Source organism: Staurois parvus, unplaced genomic scaffold, assembly GCF_062004578.1.
Source record: "Staurois parvus isolate SC_StPar_1 unplaced genomic scaffold, SC_StPar_1.0 ptg001627l, whole genome shotgun sequence".
Classification (NCBI taxonomy): domain Eukaryota; kingdom Metazoa; phylum Chordata; class Amphibia; order Anura; family Ranidae; genus Staurois; species Staurois parvus.
The window spans coordinates 497510-520418 of NW_028319423.1; the positions used below are offsets into that span (position 1 = coordinate 497510).

Genomic DNA, 22909 nt, shown 5'->3' on the forward strand with positions numbered 1-22909 from the left:
TAATCGTGTCTCTGTAAAAGATCAATTGGGAACGTACCGCAGTTTTTGGTGAAGCAGGGCCACATTTTGTGTTGCCTCCTCCAGGGTCTTCTCATCCTGTATCCATCCCTGAAGACAAAAAGTTGACATTTGATACATCAGAACTGATTTTTGGTAGAAACTCGATATGATCTAGAAGTGAGTGCCCATTCATGCCTAATGTGTTATGGCAAAGCACACTAAAAACACATGTATAAATGTGCACTGCCACAACATATTGCATGCACCTGCTCTAGTAAGGTACATAGCTCTGCCATTCATTGTACCATACAATCCACATAACATGCATTTGTTTAAATGTACAGCCAGCCACAGGAACTACACCTCCCATGATCCCATCAGTGGGAGAGTTCATAGGTAGGGGTATAGTTGACTGGCCCTTGTTCTTGCTGACAGTAGTAAGTGGATTCGCTGGATGTGCCAATACAGTTTAAGATGGCACATGCTCTTGCTGTCATTTATTAACAGAAAGGTGACAACGCCGATAGCGGATTTAATGGCAGTATATCAGTGTTGTCACCATGTGGCGTGCATGTTCTGTAACATATTTTTTTTTCTACATATACTTTTTAAAGTTCAATTGTGTAAAAAAAATAGATAGCGTTACAACCCAGCAGATCTGTCTCAATAAGGTCATTTTCCACACCGGTGCCCAGCTCTCAGCCTCTTCAAGCCATCATTATACCGAACAATCAAAAAAAAGTCAGCTATACGGTAAACTGCAAACTATTTCATTTATTGAAAAAAAGCGGCAAAGGGGTACAAAATCCAAGTGACAAAGATGCTAACACGTTTCAGCCTCTACAGCCAGCAGAGGCTGAAATGCGTAGGTATCTTTGCCATTTGGATTTGATACCCCTTTGCCGCTTGATCTCAATAAAGAAGAACATCCTGCAGGTCACCGTTTTGTCAGATTTTTTTGGAAGCTTGGCCTAGCTTGAACTTTCAGTTTGAATCAGTAAATGTAAAAACATTCACATCAGTCCCTAACCCTCAAGCAGCGTACAATCTAATAAGGCCCCCAACTCACATTCATACATACACATATTAGGGCCAAGTTAGACAGGTACCAATTAACCTACCAGGCAGGCAGGTGGTGCCCTGGTTGGGATTCATCATTTAGCCACTGTGCTGCTCCACCTTGCTTCCCTGAGTGGAAGCAGTGGTCTCTCCGCAGAGGTCTGAAACGCCCCCCACTTCTGAATCAGAACTAGAGCTCTGCAATTAGCACAAGTCATGCTTTTCTGATTGGATAGCTTTGAGCTGGGACTGAGCGGGGGGGGCATTTCAGACCTCTGCTACCATGCAGGAAGCAAGGGTCCCCACTACAGCATGCTGGCAGAGAAAAAGGGCTTTTCTAATCTGGCTGCTTTCCAAAGCAAAAACAAAACTGTTAAGGCTTTTTGATACCCTTCAGATATATTTTTTTTATGCCCTTGGGAATGAGGGTTCCTGCTGCATGCTGGCAGGGGACAGGCTTTTTTTTACTCAGGATGTGGCTTGGCTGCTTTCTAAAGAAAAAGTACAGAACCAGAGGGGGTCATAGGTGCCTCTTATCAAGGGTACAATGCTTTTCAGGCCAGAGGCCAAAAAATTATAAAATGTGCATTTTTGCAATAAGGGTTCTTTTTTTTTTTTTTTTTTTTTTGCATAATAAAAAAAAAAAGAAAAGAAAGGGCAACAAAATGTAATAAAAATTTCTAAAAAAAAAAAAAACAGTTATATTGTGAACTTAATAACTGCTCTTTTCTGTGATCATTAATGCTCAAGGCCACAAAGATTACATGGTAAGAACCTTCTCACCCCTGGGAATAATCCAGCTGTGCCATCAGACAGCAGAGAGGAATTCTTATCTTATGTTGTTCTATTGACCTGATATATTTAGTTCAGTATTTCCCCAACAGATCCCACTTTGTTTGCTTTTCCCTTATCTCATCAGGCAGCATGTTTGCTCTTCAGGGCTCAACAAGCGTCTTGTCCATCTGTGAGTTCAGTGCAGTGCAGTAAAGTGTAACAAAACAAAATAAGATAGACTCCTGTTTTTTTTTTTTTCCCTGCATTCTGTATGGCGCATAGAGAGTTAACAGTGACAGTGCTTACCACAGGAAAAAGAGCATATCGCTGCAGGAAATCCTGTGATTCATACTGGTCATAGTCTCCAAAATCAGCTGTAAAAGGAAAAAAAAAACATAAGTCACCAATCAGCAAAGGGTACAAATCGTGGAAATGGCTCAGGGTGTTATTCACACAGGTCATATCTCGAATTTATTCCATCTCCACCCAGCAATGCCAAAACCACCGACAAGAAAATGCCGCACATGGGGTGCAGCTACTGAACTCATAAATAGTCTGTACAATACTAGACCAGAAAGATAAAAGAAATACCTGCAAAATTAACTGTACCACCACTAACAAGGCAAATTCTTCTCAGTAGTCACAAAATGTAACGCAGCAGTTTGCTCATGGGCCCCAACATAGACCGGCCCAGAGACATAAAATGCTCCTCACACTCCAATATCAGACACAGAGACAATCCCATGTCTGTGGGTTCCAGGGGGTTTGAGGTGCGCGCTTTTCTGTGGAAACTTAAGTGGCAAATTTAGGACGCCCAAAGCCAGCCTGCCCATCTATCCTTCCTCAAAACAGCCAGCCATTTTCAGCCAGGGTTTCCTAGGGATCCCCCGGAGGTTGCTAGTGGTTCCTCGAGCTGTGTCTGATTCCTTCCATTTGATGGTGCCTCCAAGACTCAAAGACAGACAGCACTTGGCAGAGTCAGCATAATGACACGAATGATCCTTTTTTTTTTTTACTCTATAAGGGTGGAATTCTGACCACTGACCACCAATGTATATGAGCATTCTTCCCTCTGATCCTCGATGAATTGGTTTTAGCAGGGGTTCCCTGAGACCTGAAAATTATTTCAAGGGTTCCCTTGGGGTAAAAAGGTTGAGGAAGACTGCTCTGAAGCATTCTTTCTTAACCCTTTTCACATAGAGAAACCCTTGAAATAACTGTCAGGTCTCCAGGAAACTCTGGTAATTATTTTTTTAGATGGGAGAATAAATAAAAAATTAATGTGGTCTGAAAAAAAATGCAGACAGTGAAAATTGTAGTGTTCTTTGTTCGGTGGTCTGTGGGCAAGTGTGTTTTACATTGGTGACCAGTAAACAGGTCTCTTACAATGTTAAATTAGTGAGAGAATAAGTACTTTATACTGGTGGCCAGTGGGAAGAATGGCCCCGTTACACTGGTGGCCAGTGGGAAGAATGGCCCCGTTACACTGGTGGCCAGTGGGAAGAATGGCCCCGTTACACTGGTGGCCAGTGGGAAGAATGGCCCCGTTACACTGGTGGCCAGTGGGAAGAATGGCCCCGTTACACTGGTGGCCAGTGGGAAGAATGGCCCCGTTACACTGGTGGCCAGTGGGAAGAATGGCCCCGTTACACTGGTGGCCAGTGGGAAGAATGGCCCCGTTACACTGGTGGCCAGTGGGAAGAATATCCCCGTTATACTGGTGGCCAGTGGGAAAAATATCCCCGTTACACTGGTGGCCAGTGGGAAAAATATCCCCGTTACACTGGTGGCCAGTGGGAAAAATATCCCCGTTACACTGGTGGCCAGTGGGAAGAATATCCCAATTACACTGGTGGCCAGTGAGAAGAAGGGCCTCATTACACTGGTGGCCAGTGGGAAGAATGGCCCCATTACACTGGTGGCCAGTGGGAAGAATGGCCCCATTACACTGGTGGCCAGTGGGAAGAATATCCCATTACACTGGTGGCCAGTGGGAAGAATGGCCCCATTACACTGGTGGCAAATGAGAAGAATGGCCCCATTACACTGGTGGCAAATGAGAAGAATTGCCCCATTACACTGGTGGCCAGTGAGAAGAATGGCTAAAAATGTGATACCATCGTTGTCAGTAGCAACTTATCTAAGAGGCAGACATTTCTCATTACTCAAGGGACCTCAAGCTGACTCTGGAGGAACCCTGAAAATAAACAGAACCCTGGTTGAGGAAGGCTGCTCAAAAACATCCTCTCAACCTTTTTAACATAGAGGAACCCTTGACATAACATGTTGGTCTCCATTAACCCCTGCTTCATTAGTGTGATGGTCAGTGGGAGAATGCTCCTTACATGTGTGGTCTGTTAGAAGAACCCCCCCCCCCCGTAACTTGTGTTTGTGGGTTTGTGGTGACCTATCCCAGGAAAAGTAGTTGCTCATTGCTCAAAGAACCCTTAGAAACTCAGGATTCTACAGATCCCTGAAAGAGAAAGGCTGCTTAAAGTCTATGTACCCCCTGAAGGGATTTTTGCACTTTGCAGTGTCAAGGCAAAAAGACAGGTTCTCCTGAAAGCTTACCCCTACACCCACCTACTTATATTCATCTTTCACACTCTCCTCTGGAGCTCTATCCATTTGTCAGAGCTGGAAGTCCAAACTCTTCGTAAACACTGTCACTCAACATTGGAGTTTACACAAAAGTTGTTTACCATGTGACCATCTTACCCTACATGTCTGACCTCCAACCCCTTAACCTCTACTGCCCACCAAGGCCGGGGCATCTGACAACTGAATGTCAAATGTGTGGCTTGCAAGCTTGACCCAGGAGATTGATTTGAAGATTGTCACATATACTTGCAAGCACCACAACATTCCTGAACTTCAGCAAGGTCGATATTTTAGGCACTTTTTAATCAAGACAGCTAAGATAGAAGTGGTCCAAGCACAATTATCGCAAAGTATGACACATCATTTAATTGGGCGGTTTATGACCAAAGAAGGCTAGCAGTCATTTGGCAGCGACGGTAATGACATTTAATGGCATAATGATGACCAGAAAGGGGGGGGCCCATACAAATCCCTATAAAATGCAAATAATGGAAAAGAAGGCAAGTCAAAATTAAAAAAAATTTCAGGTAAGAATTAGCAGAACACAAAATGTACCCAAAAACACACCACTCATTACGTTTAACTGCACATGACTCACCTTGCACAGCCAGACCAGCCAGCTGAATGGCCTGCTCCAGGCTACAGGGGATCTTCCCCTCCAAGATGTCCTTTTTCAGCTGCAGGTAATACTGGTATCTGCCACAACATAAGAACACATTTCCATTCATTTAATTCAGAAAATATTCTTCATTTTAAAAGGTTGGGCTTTAAAAAATAGTTGTATGTGTTCCCATTGTAGTCAGACCCAGGAGGTCCTTTCCATCTCCTATGCAGATGTTCTAAGCCAGTACGATATTTAGAAGGTGTTTTGTAAAATGGCAATATTAAGTATATTATAGGATATTCAGAGGTTCCAGAAAATTTAGCTAATATGAAATTCATTCACTCTATCCGCTCTCCCCGGACCCCGCACTCCCTCTATCCGCTCTCCCCGGACCCCGCACTCCCTCTATCCGCTCTCCCCGGACCCCGCACTCACTCTATCCGCTCTCCCCGGACCCCGCACTCACTCTATCCGCTCTCCCCGGACCCCGCACTCACTCTATCCGCTCTCCCCGGACCCCGCACTCACTCTATCCGCTCTCCCCGGACCCCGCACTCACTCTATCCGCTCTCCCCGGACCCCGCACTCACTCTATCCGCTCTCCCCGGACCCCGCACTCACTCTATCCGCTCTCCCCGGACCCCGCACTCACTCTATCCGCTCTCCCCGGACCCCGCACTCACTCTATCCGCTCTCCCCGGACCCCGCACTCACTCTATCCGCTCTCCCCGGACCCCGCACTCACTCTATCCGCTCTCCCCGGACCCCGCACTCACTCTATCCGCTCTCCCCGGACCCGGCATTCACTCTATCCGCTCTCCCCGGACCCGGCATTCACTCTATCCGCTCTCCCCGGACCCGGCATTCACTATGTCTGATCTCCCACAGTACACAGAACATGAAAATGCAATTATTTTAGTAAAATAAACTGCTAAACACCTTTTCTCGTTAGCAGTATATAGTGGTCTTGTGACTTCTATCAGTGTCCAGTAGAGCACTGGTTAAAGCTTGTAGAAAGAGTTTTGACCCTCCCTTGATTGTCCTACATAACCCCTGACCCTCTGTCTGGACAGTGCTGATTGGCCCTGTGCGGATCACATGTACCCCCCCCCCAAAAAAAAAAAACCTCTCTAGCAATATACATCAAACTTAGCATGTGCAGAGTGACTCCAAGAACTCTGTACTATCAGCAGATGGATTGGGGACAGTAGAAGAAGGGGTGGATCAGAGAAAACAGGATGAAGAAGTCTGTTTACACAATGCATAAGATTAGCCCCTTCGGTTCCACAATGAGTATAACAAAAATGCTTTACTGCATCTACAGACTGATTGTACTGATGTGCGTTTAGTAACACTTTAAATTTAAACCGGGAACAGATGACAGAGTATAACTAAAGGCAAAACGTTTTTTTTTTTTTTTTTTTTGTTTTTAGTTTTGGACAGAGTGCAGATGGATTAGAATACCTATTAGGTTTTTATTGCTGACTGTGCCCCCGTTAGGGAGATTCGCCCTTACTATTTGTCCGGTTTACTATTATTATACAGGATTTATATTATTATTATTATACAGGATTTATATTATTATTATACAGGATTTATATTATACAGGATTTATATTATTATTATACAGGATTTATATTATTATTATACAGGATTTATATTATACAGGATTTATATTATTATTATACAGGATTTATATATTATTATACAGGATTTATATTATTATACAGGATTTATATTATTATTATACAGGATTTATATTATTATTATACAGGATTTATATATTATTATACAGGATTTATATTATTATACAGGATTTATATTATTATATAAGATTTATATGGCGCCAACAGTTTGCTCAGCACTTTACAATATAAAGGGAGACAATACAGCAACAATACAGTTCAATACAAGAGGGTTAGGAGGGCCCTGATCCTGGGAGCTTACAATCTAGGAGATCATCGAAAGTGAAAGTAAAAGAAAACCTTAAATTTTGGGCTGTCCCCAGAACAGTAATAGGAACATTTTCCAATGGGGACACTAGTTCTGGTGACCTGGGAGTCCCCAAGGAATTTCCTTTGTTTGCAAGGATTATTCTCACTTCCTGCTTTGGCTATGGGACAGGAAGTGGAGGTAAATCTCCCAAACGCGAGAAAGATGGCAAAAAAACTGACAGGGGTTATAACCCTTTCTTACTCTATCCAAAATGAACAAAATGTTTTGCCTATAGTTCTACTTTAACCCCTTGACGCCGACGTAACACAAAAATGCAGCCTCACGGAACTGGGCTTTTTTCCGTGGGTCCGCATATTTGCGTACCTGTCTTTGTGTTGGGAGCGCTCTGCATGGGTGGAAGCTGGGGGCAACTATGGGGATGGGGTCTCTGGAGGGGGCTGAGGATCTCTTGAAGAGGCTGGAGTCTTTATAGGGGAAATTTGGGAGACCAGATGGTACTATGGGGGGTTGCAGCAAGCTGGGATTCACTTTGGGAGGTTGGCAGGAACTATGGAGACTTCAGGTGCTTAAAAGACCGGAGGGCAATGTAAGAGATTGAGCGGCACTGTGTGCCACTATAGGAGGTTGGGTGGCACTATGGAAGCTGAGAGGCACTGCGAAAGGATCTGCAGCTAGCTGGAGGCCTGGAAGGAGGGAGGCAGCAGCCTAGCAGTAGGCCATGGCATGGGGTTAATAACCATCAAACCAGAAGAATAGCATTTTTACTGTATGGCTGGACACAACAAGAGTCTTTTTAACCTGAGAAATCTTAAAACACTTTTCAATGCTTGGCATGACCCTATAAAAGTGCAAAACCCCAAATAGGATGATTATCGGCATTAGTGCCGACAATCGTCCCATTTGGGGATTTGCACTTTTATAGGGTTATATTTAAGGGATGTGGCACATATGAGGGTACATCCACCAGTATTGTACAATGCTTGACGTGAGGGATTCTCATTGTATCCTATGGCGCCTGTTGACACATGAGCATCGCTTTGCTTGAAGCTTGTCGCTTGAAAAAGTATGTAGCAAAAATGCAGCACCTTAATATATTTAAACAATTGTGACGGTAGTCACTTTGGGTGGAGGGCCCAAGGAACCCAGCTCACTTTGGAGAGGTGGGGAGACCCCTGTCTCAGCTCCCCATATCCCTATTATGTGCAAATCACCCTGTGCCTGTTAGGGGTACAGGGTGATTTGTCCTAATGTTGAATGTTGGGGTGGGGGGTTGTGGATTGTTTAATGCCATGTGGTTGCATCCCACTGTTCTATTGTGTGTCTTGCTTGGGAGCAAACTATTATGGGATGTATTTGTTTGTGTATTGGCTTGGTGGTGGCGGGGGGGGGGGGGGGGGGTGTCTCCAGCCGCCCTGTCTTCTGTCTGCTGGTGTGTCTTGTTGCGAAGTGTAGATTGCCCCGCCCTGTGTCATTATGCAGGGAGGGGGGGTTGTTCCCTTGAATGTATATATCTTGTATCTGTGTTAAAATAAAGTAGTCTTATTCCTGGGTTACTTCCAAGACTGGTGGCGTCTAGTCTTGTATGGTCGGCTGTGGTGTCTGTGGTCGGTGTTCGGACGGGGAAGCGGGAGTCTAACGGAAATACCCAAGTGCAGTCGGGGTCCGGTTCCGTTACAGTAATCATAAATCAAACAATCATAAAATGTGAATAGATGTATAGGCCAGTCCACTGAGTATAAATAAAATAAATATATATATAACCATGGGACTCCAATAAAAGGGTACCAATATTTCCTCTTTTTTCCACCTATATCTTTCGGCTCCAATGAAATATTCAAATGGACTCTGGGAAGATGGCCGCAGCCACAGGGTTGCAACAAAAGTGCACCCAAAATGTTTTCATTTTGGCTCTAGTGATTGTAAACTCTATTAGTAAGAGTGATTGGGACATATATGCACAGGCTGTTTAAGAAGGCTTATTGTTGACATCAGCTCACTAGCATCCTTGAAGATGTGTGGCTGCACGAAACACGTCGGGATGGAGCTACTCTCCGACATCACACCGCCATTTCTGCTCTTCAGATCTGGCGGCCATCTATGTGCACTGCGGTTTTCTTTTATTTAGTCCCCTCTGGGTTTGTTTTTAAGGATTTTTGTACTTCTGAAGTTGTTTTAACTAAACTTATACACTATATCCGTCTCCTTTGGTATTTGGCTCCATGAAGTGAGCACTCCTTTCTCCATACAGTGGTGTCATGGGTGATCCAACTCCCCTAAGTGGTGTAGAATTGCAGCTGCATCCACCTTAGGTGGATGTAGCTGGATGACCCTAGTGTAATGCTGTGATTGAATATTCTGAATACAGAATCAAAATATTGTGTAGCACCCTCCAGTTTAGCTAGATAGGATTTTTGTGAGTCAGAGGTTTGTTAGAAGCGTGGGATGAGTTATTCTGGGAGTGAGGTAGAGAGGTCACCTCAGTGCAGGCTGGAATGCCTTACAGATCAAGGCTTTTGGAGCCCTCCCACCCTTCTTGAAACTGGGGGGACTTTCTAGAACAAGGGTGGAGGAGGGAAGAAAGCCTGGATTTGCATGTTTAGGGGAACTTGGCCAATCCCCAGGCAGGAGGCCGGACATGGTGGCTAAGAGCAATTCTTAAATGTGGCAGAGCCTGTGCAGCAGGGGAGTTGTTGTGTTCGGGTGGAAGATGGACTAAGAGAAGGTGTTGGAGAGTGGAGCCTGGGGGGGGGGGGTCTACCTACAAGCTGGTGCTGGATGGAAGGATCTCCACAGTCTCCTAGAAATGACATCCCATCAGCAGGAAATGTGCCAGCCCAGGATAAGGCCTGAGAGAAGCTGCAACCCATCAAGCTAACAGGACAGGACAGTGTGAGTACTTCTACACCCCCTGGGCCAGAGACGGGAGAGGGAGGTCAGGTGCAAGACCCAACTAGTTCTCATCCAGGACTACTTAATTGCAGATCTTGGAATCTCTTGCCCAGGGATACCCTCAGGATAGCCCGGTGAAGGAGGAAGGATTCATCTGGGGTTTGAGGAGGTACACCAAAGGAGACATCAGTGCTCCTTAAAAGAGACAGTTGCTACTTTTTGTTCTACATTTTTGTACAGTGCTTGCTGGGAAGTGGTCCTCAAACATTTAGGAGTTACTTGGGCATCCAATATACCCCTTGACCCCATCAGAGTTGTTAACCCCTAATAAAAGCAACAAAACCAAGCTGAAGGACTGTTTTGCGGACTGTGTGAAAAATGCATGTTGCCTGGCCATGCAGAGCTTAGGGGGACCCAGCAAATTCAGCAGGGGGTGAGCGCTAGAATAGTTTTAGTGCTGACTTGTCACATACACATTTCATTACACTTGAAAAAGTACATGAACTTTTTTAGGGCAGAGTATTTTTGGACCATATAGGCTTCAATGGGAAAATGTGAGTAATGTGTTTTTCATGCAATTTCTTGCATCTCCTTCCCCTACTGTCTAGCTTTTGCATTGGTTACAACAAGACGTCAAGCCCGAAAACACGTGTTCAAAAGGTGCATAAAAAAACTGCCCATAAAAAAAACTGCCCATAAAAAAAACAAAAAAAAAAAACTGAAGCGCAAATATGAACCCAGCCTGACCGAAAATATTTACCTGACCTTTAACCTCAAGCTTAGGTTTCAAAAACATCCAACACGCACTGGTTTTGGTGTATCAGACACCTCTGAAACTGCAGAGGAGGATCAGAATACAAATACTGAACTGGAGGAGTCCCAACAGCCGCACAACAAGCCCGATTCCTGGCAGCTAGGTGACCACCATACCCTAACATAAGAGAGTCAAGAGAGCCTTGTACATGTTTGTAATGAACCTGTTGGTTGCCAATGGATGGAACATAGTATCATCGTCAAAAAAAACTATATAGTTTAAAAAAAAACGTAAAGACGTTGCCTTGCCCTCACCTTGTAATCTCCTGCTGCAGTTGGGCAACGGATGGCACGTAGTACACCACTCCGAAATACACGGTCGGCTCCAAGGCATATTTATCCAGCTGTTTCTTCAGAGGTTTCTCCAGGTCCACCCAGCGCTGCTGGTTCTGTTTGTTGTAGTACCAGAGACTGAAGTACGTCACCTGAGAAGAGGAAGCGAATAGATGTCATCACTCCTGACAGCGCACCTCCTGTGTGCACAACTACATGAATGTCCTTCTGTTACAACCGCTTATGCATGGAAAGTTAATCGATGCTAATTTTGCCTCACAGGGTGATCCAGGGAATTAAAGTAGATGTAAACCCTAACTAGATGCCTTCTTGTTTGTTCTTGCACTGTGTATCAATCAATTGCCATGATTTTGGCCCCGTTTTCATCAGTTTCCGGTCTGCTGACCTTTTATCTTACACTAGCATTAATATCAACAGGTTCTTTAGCTCCACATAGAAGTGGTTCTCAACCATGGTGCTGTGGGAATGGGACCCAGTTTACCATGGATCAGGGCCAGCTGGCCGCTGGCACTATAACAACCAGTGACACTCTAGTGGCAGGACACATGGTGTCACTTGGCGCTATCGTCATGATGGTCAGCTCACCCGCACCATGGCAACAGATGACTCTGTTCCAGGAAAGGTGTCACTTGGCCCTATCGTGATGGTTGTCCAGCTCACCCGCACCATGGCAACAGATGACTCTGTTCCATGGAAGGTGCCAAATGGCGCTATTGTGATGATGACCATCTCACCCGCACCATGGCAACAGATGACTCTGTTCTAGGGAAGGTGTCACTTGGTGCTATTGTGATGTTTGTCCAGCTCACCCGCACCATGGCAACAGATGACTCTGTTCTAGGGAAGGTGTCACTTGGCGCTATCGTGATGATGACCATCTCACCCGCACCATGGCAACAGATGACTCTGTTCTAGGGAAGGTGTCACTTGGTGCTATTGTGATGTTTGTCCAGCTCACCCGCACCATAGCAACAGATGACTCTGTTCCATGGAAGGTGCCAAATGGCGCTATTGTGATGATGGCCAGCTCACCCGCACCATGGCAACAGATGACTCTGTTCCAGGGAAGGTGTCACTTGGTGCTATTGTGATGGTTGTCCAGCTCACCCGCACCATGGCAACAGATGACTCTGTTCCAGGGAGCATGTCACTTGGTGCTATTGTGATGATGGCCAGCTTACCCGCACCATGGCAACAGATGACTCCGTTCCAGGGAAGGTGTCACTTGGTGCTATCGTGATGGATGGCCAGCTCACCCACACCATGGCAACAGATGACTCTGTTGCAGGGAAGGTGTCACTTGGCACTATCGTGATGATGGCCAGCTCACCCACACCATGGCAACAGAGGACTGTTCTAGGGAAGGTGTCACTTGGCAATATCGTGATGATGGCCAGCTCACCTGCACCATTGCAACAGATGACTCTGTTCCAGGGAAGGTGTCACTTGGCACTATCGCGATGATGGCCAGCTCACCCACACCATGGCAACAGAGGACTCTGTTCCAGGGAAGGTGTCACTTGGCGCTATCGTGATGATGGCTAGCTCACCCGCACCATGGCAACAGATGCTCCAAGGAAGGCAGTATTCAGAAGACAGAAGTCCATCTCCTCCAGACCTCCTCTACCTCCAGCTCTCTGCCATGCTGCTGGAGTCAAAAGGAAGGCTCTGATATAATGAGGGGACTATGTAATTGGTGGGCCCTGCGGTGTTGGGGCAGGGGGAAGGACTGAAATGTGATCAGTGGACCTCTGTTGTGCTTGGTGTTTGTAATAATATGTACCATAGTCCCCAGACTATATGTGGCATTACTTTATTAGAGTCTTCTACATATTGCTTCAACACTGCATAGGGCGGTTTAGAAGTTGGCAACTTTGGGAATTCCAGGTAAAACTCCCGACACGAACTTGAGGAAAACAAACTTTTTATTTACCAGCACTGGTTGACTTAGCAAGGACTCGTGTCTGCAAGCTAAGTGCCTTGAAAAACATCTTACAGGGCAAAACATATCAGCAATTACATCACAATGCATATATTTCCTCTTTCACTTTCTGTACATTTAAAAGACTAAGCAGTGCAGAATATGGCCTTGCTACATACATTATTTTCAGTTGAAAATAAGGGTGCCAGCTACAGACTGGAACTCATTTCACAGGAAATAAGGGAGGGGGGGGAAGTGAGCTGATGACCTTGTTTTGCAAACAGATGCTGTTAGAAATGTTAAAACTTAAGGGGAACTCTACAGTATTTGGGTGCTGCCACAACCCAAGCTGAAACAAGGGTGCAAAAAAAAAAATGGAAGCTGCAGAGTCATGCATAAATCAAGGCTGTAAAAACTTCAAAACTGAATGTCCACCTGGCTTAAAAAAAAGAAAAAAATATATAACACCATCATGTTTATTATAAAGAGGAAGGTAAAATTATCCAATGCATTTTGTGGACTTCTGATCCTCCTTCATTGGGGCTTGGATTGAAAATGACGAAGCTTCTTCTATAGGACGCCATCAAAAAATGTATGGAAAGTGCTATATGTCATGGAGGGATCATTAAAGTGTTACTAAACCCACAACAGTCCAATCAGTCTGTAGATACAGTAAAGCATGCTTGTTATACCCCACTGTGGAACCTAAGGGGTTAATCGTCTACATTGTGTAAAAAGACTGCTTCATCCTATCTTTTCTGATCCTCCCCTTCTTCTACTGTCCCCAATCCATCTGCTGATAGTACAGAATTCTAGGAGTCACTCTGCACATGCTCAGTTTGATGTATATAGCTAGAGAGTTTTTTCTGGGGGGGGGGGGGGGTACGTGTGATCAGCACAGGGCCAATATAGTGAATGCAGGGTCCGGGGAGACCGGATATAGTGAATGCAGGGTCCAGGGAGAGCGGATATAGTGAATGCGGGGTCCGGGGAGACCGGATATAGTGAATGCGGGGTCCAGGGAGAGCGGATAGAGTGAATGCGGGGTCCAGGGAGACCGGATATGGTGAATGCAGGGTCCAGGGAGACCGGATATGGTGAATGCAGGGTCTGGGGAGACCGGATATAGTGAATGCAGGGTCCGGGGAGAGCGGATATAGTGAATGCAAGGTCCGGGGAGAGCGGATATAGTGAATGCAGGATCCGGGGAGAGCGGATATAGTGAATGCGGGGTCTGGGGAGAGTGGATATAGTGAATGCGGGGTCCAGGGAGACCGGATATGGTGAATGCAGGGTCTGGGGAGAGCGGATATAGTGAATGCATGGTCTGGGGAGACCGGATATAGTGAATGCAGGGTCCGGGGAGAGCGGATATAGTGAATGCGGGGTCCAGGGAGAGGGAATGTAGTGAATGCAGGGTCCAGGGAGAGGGAATGTAGTGAATGCAGGGTCCTGGGTTTATTAACATGTTAAGTTTTCTGCTAATACTGTTCTGTTGTTGGTGGACTGGGCGAGGTTCATTTTTGTGTAATTAACCTCCTAGCGATGACCTACTAATCCCCAGTTTGAGGTGTATTGCTAGAGAATTTTTTTTTTTTTTGGGGGGGGGGGGTACATGTGATCAGCACAGGGCCAATCAGCACCCTCCAGACAGAGGATCAGGGGTTATGCAGCCTCAAAGGACAATCAGGGGAGAGTGAGAACTCCTCCTACAAGCTTTAGCAAGTGCTCTGCTGGACACTCATAGAAGTCACAAGACTGCTATATACTGCTAATAAGAAAAGGTATTTAGCAGTTTATATTTACTAAATAATTGCATTTCCATGTTCTGTGTACTGTGGGAGAGCGGATATAGTGAATGCGGGGTCCAGGGAAAGCGGATATAGTGAATGCGGGGTCCGGGGAGAGCGGATATAGTGAATGCGGGGTCCGGGGAGAGCAGATATAGTGAATGCGGGGTCCGGGGAGAGCAGATATAGTGAATGCGGGGTCCGGGGAGAGCAGATATAGTGAATGCGGGGTCCGGGGAGAGCGGATATAGTGAATGCGGGATCCGGGGAGAGCGGATATAGTGAATGCGGGGTCCGGGGAGAGCGGATATAGTGAATGCGGGGTCCGGGGAGAGCGGATATAGTGAATGTGGGGTCCGGGGAGAGCGGATATAGTGAATGCGGGGTCCGGGGAGAGCGGATATAGTGAATGCGGGGTCCGGGGAGAGCGGATATAGTGAATGCGGGGTCCGGGGAGAGCGGATATAGTGAGTGCGGGGTCCGGGGAGAGCGGATATAGTGAATGCGGGGTCCGGGGAGAGCGGATATAGTGAATGCGGGGTCCGGGGAGAGCGGATATAGTGAATGCGGGGTCCGGGGAGACCGGATATAGTGAATGCGGGGTCCGGGGAGACCGGATATAGTGAATGCGGGGTCCGGGGAGACCGGATATAGTGAATGCGGGGTCCGGGGAGACCGGATATAGTGAATGCGGGGTCCGGGGAGACCGGATATAGTGAATGCGGGGTCCGGGGAGACCAGATCTAGTGAATGCGGGGTCCTGGGAGAGCGGATATAATGAATGCAGGGTCCGGGGAGAGTGGTTATAGTGAATGCGGGGTCCAGGGAGAGCGGATATAGTGAATGTGGGGTCCAGGGAGAGTGGATATAGTGAATGCAGGGTCCGGGGAGAGCAGATATAGTGAATGCAGGGTCCGGGGACAGCAGATATAGTGAATGCAGGGTCCGGGGACAGCAGATATAGTGAATGCGGGGTCCGAGGAGAGCGGATATAGTGAATGCTCCCTCCTATATCCCATACAGAGTATTACTGCTAAACATGTTGGGACTTGTCTGCTTTGGGGTCTCAGATCTTAACAAATATCCATCTGTCTCCTTGCCAAGAGTTCACCTCCTTCTATTCCACCGTCCTTGGCCAAAATTGCTCATGACATACTGCAGTCCCTCATTACCATTGTAATGGGGAACCTACAGTCTCAGGCATGTCTAGGAGTAAGATCAGCTACTTGCAAAACAAGAACAAGAACACTGGAATATTTGCTGTATGCCTTTGCAGCTGCTTTTCCTGCTTACAAACCTGACTACAAACTAGCTTACTAAAACCGATGCAGTGGTTTTCTCCACTGCATCGGTTTTCTCCACTGCTTTCTTTCTGCACTTTTTTTTCTTTAATTTTCTGTATTTGTGATTCTGGTGATTCTGCAAGTGGATCTTCTTCCACTTCTACTTCCTGTTTTAGGGTGACAACGCTGCTCTACTTAGGTCTATGTAAGAGCAGCACTGTCACTCTTGCAAGCATGCCCCTGCCAGGACTACAATCCAGCATGGCAAGGCCCAGTGTATCAGCACGTTCAGTCATTCTTAAGAAAAATTGCAAACCAGCAAGGGAGGCATAGTACTTCCTGAGCTATCAAGGTGATTGCAAGTGTAGCGCCCCTCTAGATATCCAGGCTGAGCTAGTTACAATTTTTTTTTTTAATAGAAAGGCTGAGTAGCAGCCTGGGCTGAGTCAGAGGGTTAAATGTAGGTCAGGGCTGAGAGGCTCCGCAGAGGAGTTCCTTGATACCTCCCCCTGCTCTAGAAGCTTGGATTCTAGAAGCAGTGGGCAGGGATGAGGAGGGACTGATCTGCATACTTAAGGGATCCTCACCAATCCCCAGGGAGGAGGCTTGGCATGGGGTCAGGGCACCCCTTAAGTATGACTGAGCCTGCTCAGCAGCAGGAGAGTTTGGGTGGAAGATGTGAGGAAGGCTGAGATGCAAGAGCCTGATAGGGGGCCCAATGGGAAGGCGCCTACCTATAGGCTGGGGGAGGACCACCTGTGCAGCCAGGAAAGGAGCCAGCCCAGAAGAAGGCCTAAAAGGCAACCACCAACCCAACCAGCTCACAGGCAAGGACTGAGTGAGTAATCCTACACCCCATAGGCCAAACGAGGGGAGGGGGCATTCTGGTGGGAAACCGGACTAGCTCTACACGTGGAACTGTTACATTTAAAGTGGCAGCTTTAGATCCCCTTACCCAAGGATTCCTCCAGACAAATGGGTAAAGAAGCGGATTTATCTGGGGTGGTTCACCAAGAGAGGCTGGAGAGCTCTCCTAGAATATAATGTCTTATCTTGGACTTCTACATAGTTTCCAGGAAGGTGTCCTCAGTTTGCTGTTCCCTGGGCATCCCATACACCCCTTACCCCATCCAAGTTCAATACCCCTAAAAAACAAGCTAAAGGACTGTTTACGGTCTCAGGATGCAAAACTGTGAAAAAAATGTGTGTTGCCTGGCTGTGTGGGACTATAGGGGGGACCCAAAACTTCAGCAACTGCTAAGGGGGTAGCGCTACACAAGGATGTGCTCACGCTGCACATACGATCCAGGATATCATAAGGGGACGGTCTGCAAGAACCAAGAAGAGCCAGCCAGCCCTTTAATGATGTCGGAAAAGAAAAGGATTGCAATGCCGGACTCAGAGGCGGGCCCCGGATTACACCAGACAACTCTGAATTCTCTGGGTGTGGGTATGTTTTTATAAATGCATGGGAGACATTCCTACATGCACCTTGTGCTTTTCACCTGCATAGGATGTGTGTTGATCATGTAGTTTCATGGTGTCATTAGATGCCCTGTTTGCACACGATACACATCCCGGTGTCAGATGTTTTGGCATGAGGCATGCACCATGACACTGCACAGGTTAAAGCATGACCTCTGCCTGTAGTGTGAGACCTGACACTTCCTATGAAGAAACTACATATCCCACAATCCCTGGGTCTCTCAGTGTAAGGCTGGCGCAGGTTGAGTGCTACATAGTAATTAGATCTGACACAGGAACAAGCAGGCAGAGCAATTAATAGACACACAGCACAGCTCTCCCACATTTGTGATGCAACACAAGAGGGATGGCAAGGCATGCAATGTGTGACCCGGAACAGGAAGTTGTCCTGTCCTCCTGGCGCCTAGGGACCAGCTAGTTGAAGCAATACATGGACATAGGGGAATCGATTGGCCATGACACTACAAACCAGAACTACAGCATGTGAGTCCATCATTACAAAGCAAGGCAAACAAACGACGCAGAAAATATACATTACCTAGTTAACTAAAAAGATTTGAAAGTGTACATTACCTTTAAAGACAACCCAACAAACACGACAAGAGGGGGGGCGGAGTGAAGTTTCTTTTCTAACAGATCAGCACGCCACTTGGCGCTATTATTCTACGCTCAGGGAATTGCGCGCCATACGAGGGCTTCACCACCTTAATTTTAATAGCCGGGCTGTTCTTTTCCTGCAGCCGCCTACACACTGCTCAGGCGTACCCCGGCATACGCTCCTCGATGACACAAGCATGCAGGAATGATGTGAAGACACATTTAGCCATTCTTGCACTAAGACCGGCATGCCAATCCGCTGGCCAGCTACATTAGTCATTAACCACCGGGGCCGTGAATCACATGAACCCACATTGGCCCAGTATAAAGCAGCAGACCCAAGAATAGCAGCACCCCATCGACCGCCTGCCCCTCTCTTCGGTGGAGGACAATGAGCCCATTGTGACGTCACAACGAGAAAAGCCATCACAATACTACGGCAAAGAATTTGCTTAGGACTACACAGCTTTCCAGTTGGCCGCAGTCCAGGGCGCCCAGCTCGCTCACTGCCCAGGAATGCGTTGCACAACAAAGCTCTCTGCATACCAGTCATTTTTTTGTTCCTGCAACTTGCTGAGTAGGTGGCCCAGGTCTGTTTGTTTGTCAGCTGTGGCGGCGGCTGCTTCTGGGAAAACAAAGCGGCGGAGCCCTTGGGTTGCGCACGGCGCGGCCGTCAAACACGATGGCCTATGGTGTCAGGTGCTCAGATACTCAGGTGTTGGCAGCCAGACCTTTTGTGGGTGAATTCCTGAGACGTTCTCTGGATTCCAGACTTTGCTGTTATCTGAATAGTTTCAGTGAAACCAATGAATCATCTCTGCAAATAGTATGAGGTTTCTACAAATGAAGATACTCAACACTTCTATAGAGCAGAGATCCCCAACCTTAGGCCCCATGTACACGGGACATTTCTGAACTATGGAAACTGACTGCTGGAAAACGTAGGTTAAAAAACTTCTGTTTAGCTGCATTTGCATACCACGTTTATGCGTGTTTGCGTTTAGAAGCGTTTTTTAAAGATAAGCACAGGAGAACCTCCCAAATGCCCAGAATGCACTGAAAAGTGGTCAATTATTAACTATTTCAGACTGTTTCAGAGAAATACAGAGAGTAGAAGCAGAGACAGCAGTATGTGTTGAGATTAGTTAGGTGTGAGTTGCTCATTAACATTTCTTTTGTTTCCAAGGGTGGGAAAGGTGTCTGGTGGAGGGAGTCAGTAAGGCCACCTGGCAGGGGGTCTTCATGAGGAATTTGAGGTGTGAATGGTCATTAACATATCTTTTGTTTCCAAGGGTGGGAGAGGTCTGAGGTGTGAATGGTCATTAACATATCTTTTGTTTCCAAGGGTGGGAGAGGTCTGAGGTGTGAATGGTCATTAGTATATCTTTTGTTTCCAAGGGTGGGAGAGGTCTGAGGTGTGAATTGGTCATTACAAGGTGTGACAAGCTTGGTAGGAACATCCTGTGTTCAGTGTTTTGTCCATCTGAGTACCTTGAAAATGTTTTGCATGCATTTTTCATGATGAAAAAAGGCTCTGGACAGCATCGGGAACTGAAAGAGTTAAAAAAAAAAATTTCGGACGCCAACGCTTATAAACACGATTTGCTGCGTTTACAAGCGTTTTGCGTTTGAAACGCTGATGGAATCAACTGCTGAACACAAGTTTGTTGCGTTCAAAAAAACGACTGTAAACTCAAATGCCTGTAAACGACTGTAAATGAAGATGTGTACACGGACACATAGGAATACATTAGTGGGAGTTCAGGGGCTGCTGAAAAAACCGCTGAACAGCCCCTAAACGTGAGTCTATCAGCTGCAGTGTACATGAGCCCAAAGTGAGGCCAGGGCCCAGAAAATTCTCCCACAACTTTCCACACCCAAACAGTTAAAAAATAAAAATACTCATTCATTTAAAAAAAAAAAAAAAAAGCATAGGAATGGAAAACACTTGCATTTAAGGGCTCATTCACACGTGTGGCAGGCAGGGATGATGTTAGAAACCACAGGACCCATTACAGCCAACCTAACAGCCCCCCCCCAAAAAACAAAAAACCCAGTTTACTGTACTTCAGTTGTGAATGAACACAGTTAGTGATGGGTACTGATTGCTCATTGTGTTCATTCAGGAAAGGAAGGGACTGGTAAATGTGACATATTTACTGGATCCTTCCCCCACTCTGCATCCTGAAGGATCCAATTGTCCTATTGCCTGCAGTTGCCAGTGAAAGGGTGGAAAGGTAGCTGCAGCACTGTGGGGGTGGGGACACACGGGGGGTGGGGGGAGGTCAAGACAGCCGGGGTAAACATATGGTGCACAAGGAGGGTGATGTGGGGCAATTACTGGAACCGGTCCCCTGTATCGCTCTATGCAGCAGCTGAAAGCTGACGGGAGGGAGAGGAGAAGAAGTAAACTTTCAGCTGTTGCAGAGAGAGCTATACAGGGGATTGGTTCCAGTAATCACCCCTCCTCTGTTACGATCACACTCCCTGCCTACATCTTATTCACCAAGCTGCCTGGGGCCCCCTGCTGGCCTGGGCCCCCTACAAGAGGACTGGTAGTACCTCCTTATCCACAGCCCTGGTGGCAGGGACTGCCGCTGCACCGAAAAGCGGTCCATGCCTGCATCGCTTTTAAAGGTATTTGACAGGCAGTAAGAAGGCATTGTATCATCTTCTCACCATCTACTTTATTTTCTTGAACCCCAAGCTAGTGTGCTGCAATTGCATGCATTGCGCACGGTTGGAGAGCGGCTCCATTGAATTGTTTGCGATCGGCAAGTGGCAGGGCTTTTTTTCAGTGGGAACGTGGCACCTTCAGCACTGGGTGTATGTAATGCCAAGGGGTGCTGGTATGTGCCGCAGAGTCTATTGATGCTGGCTGCTGAGGGATCTATTGTCACTGGAGGGATCCATTTTTTGTGGGGATGGGGCCTATTGCTACTGGGGAGATCTATTGTTGCTACTGGGGGATCTGTTGTTGCTGGGGGGTCTATTGTTTCTGAAAGGGATCAACTGTTGCGGTAGAGGGTCTAGTGATGCTGGCTGCAGGGTAATCTGTTGTTGCTGTCATAGGTCTATTGTTGCTGAGGGGGTATTTTGTTGCTGGTGGTCCATTGCTGCTGGGAGTTGGGGGTCTATTGTTGCTAGCTGCAGGGGGATTTATTTTACTGCTTTTCTTATTATCATTAACAAATTCCATACAAACTACTTAGCACCACAAAATAGTATTTGGGTTCTAGATCATCTAAAAGGGGCGGTGCTGGGAGGTGGGTAGGGGGTGGAACCAAGGAATGTTGCTCAGGAGGTGGGTAGGGGGTGGAACCAAGGAATGTTGCTCAGGAGGTGGGTAGGGGGTGGAACCAAGGAATGTTGCTCAGGAGGTGGGTAGGGGGTGGAACCAAGGAATGTTGCTCAGGAGGTGGGTAGGGGGTGGAACCAAGGAATGTTGCTCAGGAGGTGGGTAGGGGGTGGAACCAAGGAATGTTGCTCAGGAGGTGGGTAGGGGGTGGAATCAAGGAATGTTGCTCAGGAGGTGGGTAGGGGGTGGAACCAAGGAATGTTGCTCAGGAGGTGGGTAGGGGGTGGAACCAATTAATGTTGCTCAGAGGTGGGAAGGGGGTGTAAACAAGGAATGTTGCTCAGAGGTGGGTAGGGGGTGGAACCAAGGAATGTTGCTCAGAGGTGGGTAGGGGGGTGGAACCAAGGAATGTTGCTCAGAGGTGGGTATGGAATGGAGACAATGTGTGACTTGGAAAGGGAGAGTTCTTGCACCTATTCTCTGAAAAAAAAAATCCTGGCAAGTGGTAATGCCCAACGAAAGCAACAGGGGGCATAATTCCTGCCCAGCTGCTTCCTCTAAGTGCTTGAGGGGCTATGATACTGTGGCTCAAATGTGGGGTGTTACTGACCCCCCTCCCCCCAACAGCTAGTGGTAAAATATACCATAAATGTATTAAAAAGAGATTAATCAGGTAAAAATATGAGTCACTGGGATTTAAATAGACACAATGACACAAATTACTTATGTGGCCCTAGTGGGAGAACCCCCCCCCCCTCCCAGGTCATTGGTGTATTGAAGGACAGTGCCCAAATGTCACTGGGATCATGGCTACCAGAGGATAATAGCCTCCCTAATCATTAGTGTCAGTGGGATCATAACCACCAGAGAAGCATAGCTCCCAAATCATTGGTATACGTGGGACAGTGGCTCCCATGGGAGAAGAAGCTCCCTAAATCATTTGTGTCAGTATGAACCCCAAGAAAATATAATCCTTCTGACCATGTCATTGTGATACAGGTCACCAGTAGGAGAAAAATGCCCAAATCGTAGGTGTCAGTGGGACGGTGATCCGCAGGAAAAATAGTACTTCAAATCATTGGTGTCAGTGGGATAGTAGTCACCAGGGAAGAACAGCTCCCAAATGTTTCGGTGTCAGTGGAAGAATAGCACCAAATTGTTGCTGTCACTGGGATTGTGGCCTCCAGGGGAGAATAGCGCCCCCAAAACAGTAGTGTCAGTAGCCACCAGGGGAAAAAAGTTCTCAAAATCATTGGTGGCAAAGGGATCATGAACCCCAGAAAAATATAACCCTTCAGATCATTGGTGTCAGTTGGATACTGGCCACCAGTAAGAGAAAAAAACTCCAAATGCTTGGTATCACTTGAATCGAGGCTACCAGGGAAGAATAGGCCCTAAACCATTAGTGTTCATGGGAGAGTAGCCACCAGGAAATAATAGCTCCTAAAATCATTGGTATAAGTGCGATAGTGGCCCCCAGGGGAGAATAGCTCCCTAAATCATTGAGGCCAGTGGGATCATGAACCCCAAGCAAATATAACCCTT

The 22909-nt window shown here is 46.8% G+C and overlaps 1 protein-coding gene across 2 annotated transcripts in view; it reads right to left on the reverse strand.

Annotated features, from left to right (window-relative positions):
• The window catches only part of PTPN21 (protein tyrosine phosphatase non-receptor type 21), a 109780-nt gene that overhangs the window by 51995 nt on the left and 34876 nt on the right, over positions 1–22909 (reverse strand). For both annotated transcript variants that reach the window (XM_089663113.1, XM_089663112.1), the window contains exons 3-6: positions 10952–11121; positions 5033–5130; positions 2140–2207; positions 38–108 (exon numbers count right to left, since the gene is read on the reverse strand). In XM_089663113.1, coding sequence (XP_089519239.1) covers positions 38–108; positions 2140–2207; positions 5033–5130; positions 10952–11121 — 407 coding nt within the window. The remainder of the gene's footprint in view (positions 1–37; positions 109–2139; positions 2208–5032; positions 5131–10951; positions 11122–22909) is intronic.